Raw genomic sequence first — 11940 nt, forward strand, 5'->3', positions numbered from 1 at the left:
CTCCATAATAATAACCATTTTAAAATGTTTCAATAAAGTATAAACCGCGATCGGCAATTTGAGTTGACGTACGAAGAGCGCGCTCAGCGGGGAAAAAAACTTTTTTTGGTTCGATGTACATTGCTGCTTTTCTTAGCGCAATACTGCATGAATACTGCTCTTTGAGTGTTGCCCTACTTTAGTTTGCTTTACATTGCTACTGACAAGATTTGCTTGACCCACTTATATATACGGGTATTACGGGTTCAAGATAAATAAAACCGTTTAATAACAATCACAGCAGCGAAATACTTACGCACTGAAATTTTGTTATCTGCCTATCTAATGTGGGCCAATCATACGGAAGTTACCTAGAATATTTATGAGTGAGAGAGAGCAAGCGATATTGTTATCTCGTTTAACCGCATATCTACATCCCTGTAGGGGTGTATACTTGTAACAAATTGTTGCGATATTTCAACGTCGAACTTGGTTACTCCCAAACAGTATATAACCACTATGTTTTAAGAGACGGGACTACCTTACTGGCCAATGGAATCAATTTAGCATAGGTCTAGTGACACACGCACGACATGACACACGTCAAACGTCAAAATTGAGTCAAGCAACGTGTGCCAACATAGCGAAACGAATAGTGCTGTACGCACGCATTCCCAGCATTTATCGATAACTTTTCCGTGGTACCTCTGGGGCGATATATAATAAGTTATAATTTTTATCGATAAAAAATAAAACAAATAACCTTGCAGTCAATTTTATTTCAATACAATACAAACATTACAATAGTACATTATGATACAAGTGTGCTAAGTTGGTCATTACACACGAGGCGATATTGTGCGCGCGAGCTGTAAGCGAGCGCGCAATAAGAAAGCCGATGTGTGTAATGACCAATGCACACGCTTTACATACGACGTTTTTCAACACACTTGCGAGGAAAGACCAAAACTTATAAATTATTATTTTTTGTGTCAAAACAGAAAGTACAATTTTCAAAATGGTGGCTTACAGTTTTCATCGAATAATTGCACCAAAGCGTGCTGGTCTTGTAGGCACTTATTCGTCAGTTCATTGAAGTAAGCTACCAACACGTTATCCAAGAAAGACTGGGCGTTTTTGCTGATTTTCCATTGTATAAAAGTATCATATGCCGCCAATTATTTTTCACCCGATTTTGATGTTAAAAGGCTATCGTTCTCGGCTTTTAATTGCCTCTATTAGTATTACCGGCAGCGTCAATTTTATGTGTTCTTTCAAGCATTGAAAATGACATTTTCGTAATATATAAACTAAAAACATGCAAAACTATTCCAATTTTATGACAAATACGGAAAATGGCTGGCGCGTTATTTTTTTTACGCACGATTCTAATGCGCTCGCAATGCAAAGGCGCAAACGAAATCGACCAACAGCCAATTAAAAAAATGTAAAAAAGCTAATATTTTCGTATTTCTAACCGACGGATGGAGATCAAACCGATAAAATGTTATGTTTATTCATTAATGTAATTTACGAGATTGATTGACTAGTAATTTAGATATACCATTTTATTTTTAGTTGCAATTTAAATTCTAGAATAAGATTTGCAAAAAAAAATGTTTCTGTACCATTGATAAAAGTATTGTAACGTAACTGGTCGAAAACGTCGTGAATCGTAGCATCCAAATCAAGTCAGAAAGCCTACCACGAAAATCGACAGCCGAAATTTTGTTTTCACTCTTTCGTATTCCAGCCAGCGATAGAAAGAAATAGACGAACAACCGAAATAAATGGTTTGCTATAGGCCCTCTTTCACGGTTGATCGTGATTTCGCTTCGATTAGCAGCAACTCGTTTGGCAACTTTTTCTCATTCTAATTATACTGCCATCTCACTGTTATTTTAATAAAACGCAGAACCCTTCGTTTTAACAATGTATTTTCTATAGTAGTTTTTGTGATGAACATGGTAGTTTTCTTAATCTATACTGGTAACATTGTCATAATTGACCGCCTCCCGTGCCGTGAGCAAAGAGCAAATCGTTCGCCCGCTCGCTCGATCTCGCTCTGTCGGTCGAGTACGATTGTGGAAGCCATTTTATTCTTGGGGATTGTGAATGTGACAAAATATTTTTAGTTTTTTTGTACCCAGAACTTGTGTAAATGTGTGCCTGCGTTAAGTGTTGTTTGTGACATGTGTTAGTGCTTTTAAGACTAGGAATGTTCATGCTCGTAATGGGTTTGTGTTGACTTGCCCCGTTTCGTACGCGGTCGCAAGGGCAGGGATCGATTAGTGCAAGGCGGCCTCTAATAACGGCGAATCGAGGCTCCGGCTGGACTAGTTAGCAGTGCCGCCATGGGCAACAATGCCGCCACCGCCAACAAAAAGGTGGACGCCGCCGAAAGCGTCAAAGAGTTCCTCGACCAGGCCAAAGAGGATTTCGAGGAGAAATGGAAGAAGAATCCTACCAACACCGCCGGATTGAACGACTTCGAGCGGATAAAAACGCTCGGAACGGGCTCGTTCGGGCGAGTCATGATAGTTCAACACAAGCCCACCAAGGAATACTATGCAATGAAAATATTGGATAAGCAGAAAGTTGTTAAATTGAAACAGGTGGAACACACGCTTAACGAAAAGCGAATCCTCCAGGCGATCAATTTCCCGTTCCTGGTGAGCCTCAAGTTCCACTTCAAGGACAACTCTAACCTTTACATGGTGCTGGAGTACGTGCCCGGTGGAGAGATGTTTTCGCACCTGCGTAAGGTGGGCCGTTTCTCGGAGCCGCACTCGAGATTCTACGCCGCGCAGATCGTGCTCGCCTTCGAATACCTGCACTACCTCGACCTCATCTACCGGGACCTCAAGCCCGAGAATCTGCTCATAGACTCTCAGGGCTACCTCAAAGTGACGGACTTCGGGTTCGCGAAGCGCGTGAAGGGCCGTACGTGGACGTTGTGTGGCACGCCAGAGTACCTCGCACCCGAGATCATCCTCTCAAAGGGCTACAACAAGGCCGTGGACTGGTGGGCTCTAGGAGTTCTCGTCTACGAAATGGCGGCCGGCTACCCGCCGTTCTTCGCCGACCAACCCATTCAAATCTACGAGAAAATCGTTTCGGGCAAAGTCCGGTTTCCGTCGCACTTCGGGTCGGATCTGAAAGACCTGCTCCGCAACCTACTACAGGTGGATTTGACGAAGCGCTACGGCAACCTGAAGGCGGGCGTGAACGATATCAAAGGACACAAATGGTTTGCGAGCACCGACTGGATCTCAGTCTTCCAGAAGAAGATAGAGGCGCCGTTCATCCCGCGCTGCAAGGGCCCGGGCGACACAAGCAACTTCGATGACTACGAGGAGGAGGCGCTGCGCATCTCCTCGACGGAGAAGTGTGCGAAGGAGTTCGCCGAGTTCTGAGCGCACTGGAGGTGCCTGCGCGCGGACACCGTGAGTAGGTATTTTGTATTAGTGAATTCTCTACAAAGACGTGGTCGCGACGCGACGAGTGCTCTTTGCCTTCGGCCTCAGGTGGACATGGACGCTGGTGCGCCCCGGGGCCGGCCCCGCAGGTGGATTCAGTTCGGAGCATAGGCGTGATGAAGTAGAACTGATTTCCGATATTTCGGTGGCGTTCATTTGCTTAGTGCCCTTTCAGAATGACATAACATAGCTGTTATAGCTGAAGTGTCCGTATTCAGCCGATATTCCCCGATGTTAGGACCGCAGGAGTGTAATACCAGTGTTACAATGTTCGGAATCATGTTCTGATTATGTTTTTCACACCTAAATGATAGTTAGCTGCTGATAACAATGGAATGTGGTGGGCATAAATTATTTTATATTGTTTTTAAGAAATCAGTACAATTTTCCATATAAAATTCATGCAATATTATCTTCACAATCTAATTTTTCAATTTGAATTTTGATCTACATCACTTACCATCAGATTCTAGTGCTATTTCAATCACTACTTTTTAGTGGATTATATATATATTATTTTTTATTATTGAATTTCCTAAATTCAATAATAATTATTAATTATTATTGAATTTCCTAAATAATGTTCTCATCTTGATGGAATGTTGTATAGATTTTAAAAATGACATTTCATTATTTGTTTTATTTATAGTTAATCGGTTGATATTTTATTTAAGGAACTTAACTACATGGCAATGTGGTGAGATTACTTCTTGTAACTGTGTAGTTGTGTTCACCCGTCTGTGCAATTGACCTATGTGTTTGTGATCTGATGTGAGAATTCCTTTCAAGTTTAAGTGTAATTTGTATAGTTCCTTATTTTGTAGATTTTATGAATTTTTATTGTGTAACAATTACATTAAATGATATGCCAGTCTTGTATAGGTAATCTATGATGTAACTAAACTTATTGCTAGCATCAGTTTACGGAAAGCAATAAATTTTAACACTTCTTTAAACATATTCCCATTTATAAATAAAGCAAAAATTCTCATATTCAACCAAATCCTCATTCATTCATTCTTAAAGAACTGGTTTCTTTTCTTTATACTTGGATGTTAATGTTGTTTTATTGTATACATAGGAATATGATTAAAATATCTTAGTAGTAATTCTCTTAAAATGCCATTTTACATGGTGATATCTTGTCATTGAGACTGATGTTATCAATAAGCGTAAGTAGGTGTGTATAACAAGTTCTAATATCAATACATGACTGTCTCATAAGTGCTATTCATTCGGTCCCATTAATTTCTTGTTCCATGGAATGAGAGAACGGCTAACTGGCAATGTTTACTATAAAGTTTGTTAGCTATTAGATGTAGGACTTTGAATCCAGGCTGTACAAATAAAAATATAGTTATTTGTAGTGCATTTTACATTATGGAGATATTGTGCGCGCCTGTGGTAATAGTTATTAGGTCGCATAGTATCCCAGGGTCAGGGAGAGCTGCACATTTATCACCTCACCTTCAGACCACACTTAAAGAATATGATCTACTAGTCCTACGCTGTATTTACATGTTTGCCAGTGACAAGAAACCTATATCCAACTAGGGAACAAAACAAATTATTTTATGTTTTATTGTCACTGCTATAGATATAAATTATAAACTGGAACAGATATCATACACTAAAGAAAAAGTGACCAAGTCCACCTGTATCCCTATATATATAAGCCTATATCGTCAGGTGACAACCAAGTCGCTAATTACAAAAAAAAAAATTGACTATTTTGTTACTTATATGGTTCACTATGGCTATGAACTTGTGGTGGTAATTATTGAGTTTTGGTTGTCACCTGACGATATAGGACCTTGTTTCATGTGGCTTGGTGCCAATTCATGTCAAACACATAAATGCAGCATTTATGTCCTTGTATTGATGAAAACCCGTAGTTATACACAGAATAAAGGAACAAATGTATGTGTGTAGTATACTATAAATATTTATTGTTTTTGTGTGTGAACAGTGAACACACATGATATTGTATCATTACTAGATGAATCTAGTTTAATGATACAATACCATATCTCGATTTACAATCTACCTATTTTCTTAATTGAATTATTAGTGTTTATGTGTATTTCTTTAATAATATAAAGCACTAAAGATTTTTTGCTGTAAAGATGATGTCTGTTGGTGAATAGTCCGGCAAAATAATATGTTATCTTACATGTTTATGTTGCTAACCACAGATAAGTTGTCGGTGAGTAACCTTTTCTTGTTAAATGTCAATGTTACCTACATTGTTTACTTGGTGCCATAAAGATTCTTAGTAATGGGCCTGCTGTATAAAACCCGTCACATACAGAGCGATAATATACCGACAGATACCGACAGATATCTTAGAGTATAGCTAAGCACCACACACGATAACAATACCAAAATATATATCGCTCTCTATCTAGCACCTACATTGTGAGAGAGACGAAATATACCAAAATATATCGTAAATATCGTAATATACCGACCTATAACATCTTAAGGTATGATGAGATGCTTTGCTATGAGATATCGTAAGATACCAAAATATATAATATAATATAGCTTTGTGTGTGGACTCTGTCAAATTGTACGTAAAAGATATCGTAATATGCCTTGCTATAAGATATCTGATATATTATCGCTCCGTCTGTGACGTGCTTAAATATTTTTAAGATTTTTTAGCAACTTACGTTAACACCTTCATTTAATGTATCAGCTAGTTTTAAACGTTACATGTCCACTCTCAGTGGTATGCTTGTCACAAACAGAACTAAATTATGCACTATTGTTATTTAAATTATACTAAGTGGAGAGCAAGTAACTATTTAGACAATGCTTGAGAATATGTTCTAACGTCATAAGACTTATGAGGTAGAAAAAGTTAGTCTGCCGGCAGTGTAGAAAATTACTAATTCATTTTTCTATCTCACGCCATTTTATGTTGTTAGTACTATTCTGTAAAGGCCTGTTTACGCTTGGGTTAGTAACTAGTGCAAGTGCACTTATGTGAACCTTTAATAATAAGTTTAGCAAGGTTACTTGCTGTTCCACATCATGGTGCTTACTCGATTCAGATGTTAAATGGATAAGAGGGTATATTTAGAGCTCGGGTACAGGTGTTCCAGAGTAATACGACACCGCTCGACGTGTTGCATCTCTGTCACACTTACGTACGAATTTACAAGTGCGACAGAGAGGCAACACGTCGAACGTGGTTCGCGGTAAGCCCTCTGATCAGATAAGTAACTCAAGTATAACGCGACGAGCGATGAAAGCGACACCTTATCGGCTGTCGCTTTATCATAGTGTAATGAGAGGCGTATTATGGTTACCTTTATCATATGATAAATAAAAGATAACATCCGTTGTGTTCCATCGTAAACTGGACGTCTTTTGGATACTAGTTGGAGACAAATGCTTTAACACATTCGTCAATAAAGACTGACTTAGACGATGCCAGTCGGTGGCAAGTGTCGCTGCATTCAGGAGGATGCATCTCGATAATAATTAACAGATAAAAGTGCCCATTATACGCCGACAAGTTGTTTTGTCTCGATCATGAAATGTGCTCCAATTTATCTGTATGTAAACCGTGAGTGTTTTCACCAGGTCTATTTTAACAAAATCATGAAGTAAAAAGATCACTAAGAATCAATATATGTATAGCGACTAGTCACTATCTGCTTGTTTTGTTCTATCTTTCAAAAGTTTTAATCGCATGAGAAGCCTTAGATTTTTATATTAGGTAGTGTAATGTTATTTATTAGTTAAGTAGGTGCTTGTTTCGGTTACGAATTGTATTATATAAGTGATGATGATACAGCATGTAATCAAAGATTAAAATGTCTCACAGAATGCTTTCATGCCATTGTACTGTCATGCCTGTGCAATCAAAGCATGGAAAAACAAGGTGCATATCATTTTCTATAAAAGTGAAAGACATTCACCAACTAGACATTGTTTAACAAGATGCATTTCGATTTTGCCTTCAATTCTCGCGCAACGCTGTCTTGTAGTTTCATCTCTGCAATATTTCTTTTTTGGATCGTAATAAGTAAGGTTCTGAGGTGTAGTTTTCCTTTGTTATTTCATTGTATATATATCTAGAGTGGTCGTGTCCCCGATAAGTAGGAGATTTGATATCAGCTTCGGTATACGCAGATCTTCATTCCAGTAGCTTCATATAGGCTGGGTTAGACGATGTCAGTGATTGGTACTAATCTTGCTGGTATGCCAGTACAATGGCACTTTCCACGCAATCACTTTTGTGTAAGTCCAGCGTTAAAACGAAATAGAACCCGGGCTATCTTTCGTTGCGCTTGCGGCTGGCATGTCAGCGACATTAGCACCAGCAACTGGCATCGTGTAAACCAGCCTTAACTTGCTCATCAACACAATGTGGACGTTCTAATGTGAACATTTTAAGCCATTTTTGGATATTATAAACATTAGTGTGACAGTATGTGTATTTGAGAGCAGTCTTTTTATATCTGTGCGTATTAATATTAAAATGTTCACGTCTAGATCTATTATATCGAGTGCCTATAGCATTGAAGGTTCAAGTGTAAAAAGTCAGTTAATTTCAGTAATTATTTGTCACCATGTATTGATCTTCCATAAAATTACGATGAAATTAAAAATATCGATGTAACTTTTCGTTTGATTTCCATCAGCTGTTTAAACTTTGTCTCAATGTCCTGCTTAATGTGTTTATAATGTTACGCAAAACGGTCGAGTTGTAATGGTTTTGCAAATAATATTCAGACCCGTCGGTTGAAATCTGCGTCAGACGATATTTGGCTTTGTAGAAATTCACAATTGATAATTTAACTTAAAAATATAGTTTCTTTGGAATAAGTAAAGTATACGTTGAATTACCGGCGAGCGTGTATGAGGAATGTTATGAAACTGAAGGAAGCGAAAGAGGTATGTCAGGATCGTAGCAAATGGAAATCCGTGGTCTCTGCCTACCCCTCCGGGAAATAGGCGTGATTATATGTATGTATGTATGCATGTACGTTGAATTAAGACGGGAAGTAGGTACATGCGTTAGTATCATCTGCAAAAATACATGTATTAGTAACATGCTCAAGTAGACTAAACAATGTTACAGTAATCTGCAGAGATACCTGACTTCCTGCAAACAAGTTTCTATGCAAGGGGGTCAATTATCTCTGCACCTTACTGTATCTACCCTTTAAGAAGTAACACCTACTCCAATTTAGGGTCTCATTGATAAGTTGGGAGTAACTATTAGGTCCTAAATTACAGTTTCAGGGTGTATAGAGACAAACATAAAATTTAGCGTAAATAAATAATGTTTAACGGGGTATTTCTATAGCCGTTTTAAGTTACACTCTACTCTTAGTAAGCAATAAAAACAAACCACTTTATATAGAAATTTCCATCAGTGATCCAATTTCATTGCTCTTGACTGTGAACATCTATAAGCATTGACGCATATCTAAGGACGGGCCTTACGGGGAATAAGAATGTGGCCAGTACAGCGGTGTGCCGCACACGAATTCGAGTCAATCGTGCAGTCTTATACCTCGGCCACTTCCCATGCCACTCGTCGAGTATGTGACCGGGATAATTAATACGCCACAACGCGATTGGTTGATAAGTTCGCATCACGCGCGCGCGATTGTTCGCAACTAGACTGCACGATTGGCGTGAGTGACACCGCTGAACTAGCACCATTCTTAGTGCCCGTAAGGCCCGTCCTTAGATATATGTCAATGTCTCCAAGTCTATTTACCAATGTGCTCAGGCCTAGCAGTTAAAGTAGTATTTACACTATTTACTTACACGAGAACAAAAAAAATGCGTTATGTAACCAGCCTTGAACTACTCGCCGCAATTTCAAAAGAATGGCGAGCCGATCGAGGCGACGCGAAAGTAAGCAAGTTTGGGGACTTGTGTAAATACTCGCATCGTGTAGCAGTGGCTTAAATGCGGATTGCGGGGGCCATTTTAAAAAAGTACTGTCCGAATGTTATGAGATTATGACTTATGATCAACTCATAAATAGGTAAAGTAACATTCGGACCCCTTGAGAAGTTGTGTCGGAAGTCGAGATGGTAAATTGTCAGTGATATCACTTCATCAAGCCTTGCTTCGATTTTTGACGGTGATAATTCGTTTCGAGTACAAGTTGTTACCTCGTTTTCGAACTTATGGGTTCCATTTCTGGATTTCCGCTTAAACCTTAAACATGTTTTTTCTAATATATAGTTGGTCAAGCAAATCTTGTCAGTAGAAAAAGGTGGCAAATTTATAAAAGTGTAGGCGCGAAAGGATATCGTCCCATAGAAAATTTGAATTTCGCGCCTTTTTCTACTGACAAGATTTGCTTGACAAACTATATACCTATGTATTTTATAGGAAACGTAAAACTAAGATATATCAATGTAAAGTTAAACGCATATGTATTGTTGCAATTATTGTATATATAACGGTAATGACAATTATACAGGTGTAATAATAAACAGATTTAATTCAAATTTCAAAGAGCCTTCATGTTCAGTGCCAATGTCCAATACTCGCCCGTATCCGTAGCGAGGGGCCGAGGGCCGTTGGTACTACCAACAGTTTTAATTAAAAAAAAAAACAGTGCCAGCGAGATGTAATGTAAATTACGTAGAAGTTAGCGTATATGTCAGTGACTCGTGGTATTACTGTTTAATATGATTTTCATGACTGTCGTATTATTGTATTATGGTAGGTACTGTAGGTTGTATTGTATACAGGGTGATTTCGTTATGCCTGACTATACTCTGATGTCTGATGGGTAAATATATGTAAGTAATACTAGTTCTGAACAGCACTTACTACGAGGTCCCTATAGTTAGTGGTTCAAATTCACCTCTCAGAGGATGATCAGATATAATAAACATTCTGTAGGCAGCTACGTAAATGAACAAAGCAATAAAAAATAGGACCGTAAAATCGGAGTTTGACGTTTAAAATAATACTTGCACTGCGTGTGCTGTCAAAATCGTTGCAGACTTATCTTGGTCTAACTCTAAAGTGCTGAGTACGCATTTAGCCTAAAATACTGACTTATGTGTGCAGTGCTATAAATAAATCTAAATCCGATAGATGACACGAAAAAGTAGAAAAAGGCGAAAACAGGTCGTCCTCCATATTGGCATGCTTGCTACATCGAGCGAAACCTATTAGAATACGATTCAGCTGTTTGTTTCTATGTTACATAGCGTGAAACTGACGTAGGTAAAGTCATCAATACTCAACGAAGCGTATACACATAAAGGCATCTGACACAATTAAACCGTAAACGTTAATTCCAAGCAATAGAGGTGACAAACAAGTTGGCGGTTTCATCTGTAAAACTAGTGTAAAAGGAGTGGAAACCCCTTCGGCCGCGTACGCAACCGGAGCTTCGTAACTAGTTGCGATCGAAAACTTTTTCGGGCTTGCGTACGAAACCGGTTGCGATGAAAGATTATTTTCTTCTTATACGTAACAAGTTACGATCGAACACTTTTTGTTTTTGTACGAAACCTCTCGACCGTTCATACAACCAGCAAATACTTATTATAATGTACTGGTAATGTACACGGTATACAGGTACTGGTGCACAGGTGATTGAGGAGATTCAACAAACTTCGTCTTCGTCCTGCTAATAACATCGAACGCCCTCCTCTTCTTGTCGTAATGAAATCAATTGTAGCTTTATTTTATTCATATTTATTGCACAGCACGTAGATTATTTGCAGACACACGAATGATAACCAATGACAGCTAACAGTAAAATTACATTATTTTAGGGTAATTGGATTAGAACTCACTTGAGGTAATCTTTAAATGGCCAGTCATTTGTCATTTTACTTACTGTTAAGTTTTTATGTAACATGTACCTATATAAATCTGGGCGACCGAGTTTCGCTAAATCAAGTTTTAAAAAAAATTGCCTAAGTTAAGAAATTATCATGACGTACAAAAATTAATAAATCTCGGAAACTATAGATTTTTGGCTTCACATAGGGGGATTAAGTTTGTTGCATTTTAGCTCCTACCAGGAATACATTAGATGTATTCCAGCCGAGCTAGCACAAGATTGGCGCGACATTATCTCGCGGCGAGATAGACTACCCGTCCCTCTTTAATTAACATAGAAAAATACGGGTCTCGCCGCGAGATTCTGTCGGGCCAATCATGTGCTAGGCCTACAGTAACCTGTATAACTTGTACATTATAATAAGAAGGTATTTGCTGGTTGTATGAACGGTCGAGAGATTTCGTACAAAAACAAAAAGTGTTCTATTGCAACTGGTAACGTATAAGAAAAAAATAGTTTTTGAGCGCAACTGGTTTCGTACAAGCCCGAAAAAGTTTTCGATCGCAACTGGTTACGAAGCTCCGCGCTCTTGCAGTTTAAACTGGAAAGTTTTTCGATGTGTTAGTTAGCCGTGTTTAAGGGACGCCCATTGAAAGGCTTTTATCGCGGAAAGGGTTGTCCGGTCCCTGATTT

At 38.5% G+C, this 11940-nt stretch overlaps 1 protein-coding gene across 1 annotated transcript; it reads left to right on the forward strand.

Moving 5' to 3' along the window:
- Positions 1-1976: 1976 nt before the first annotated feature.
- On the forward strand, positions 1977-8094 carry LOC134744869 (cAMP-dependent protein kinase catalytic subunit 1). Its single transcript, XM_063678805.1, has one exon. It carries the CDS (start codon positions 2334-2336, stop codon positions 3393-3395), a length of 1062 nt encoding a protein of 353 aa, XP_063534875.1. The 5' UTR covers positions 1977-2333; the 3' UTR covers positions 3396-8094.
- The last annotated feature ends 3846 nt before the right edge of the window (positions 8095-11940 follow it).

The sequence above is a fragment of the Cydia strobilella genome, chromosome 10, assembly GCF_947568885.1.
Source record: "Cydia strobilella chromosome 10, ilCydStro3.1, whole genome shotgun sequence".
Taxonomy (NCBI): domain Eukaryota; kingdom Metazoa; phylum Arthropoda; class Insecta; order Lepidoptera; family Tortricidae; genus Cydia; species Cydia strobilella.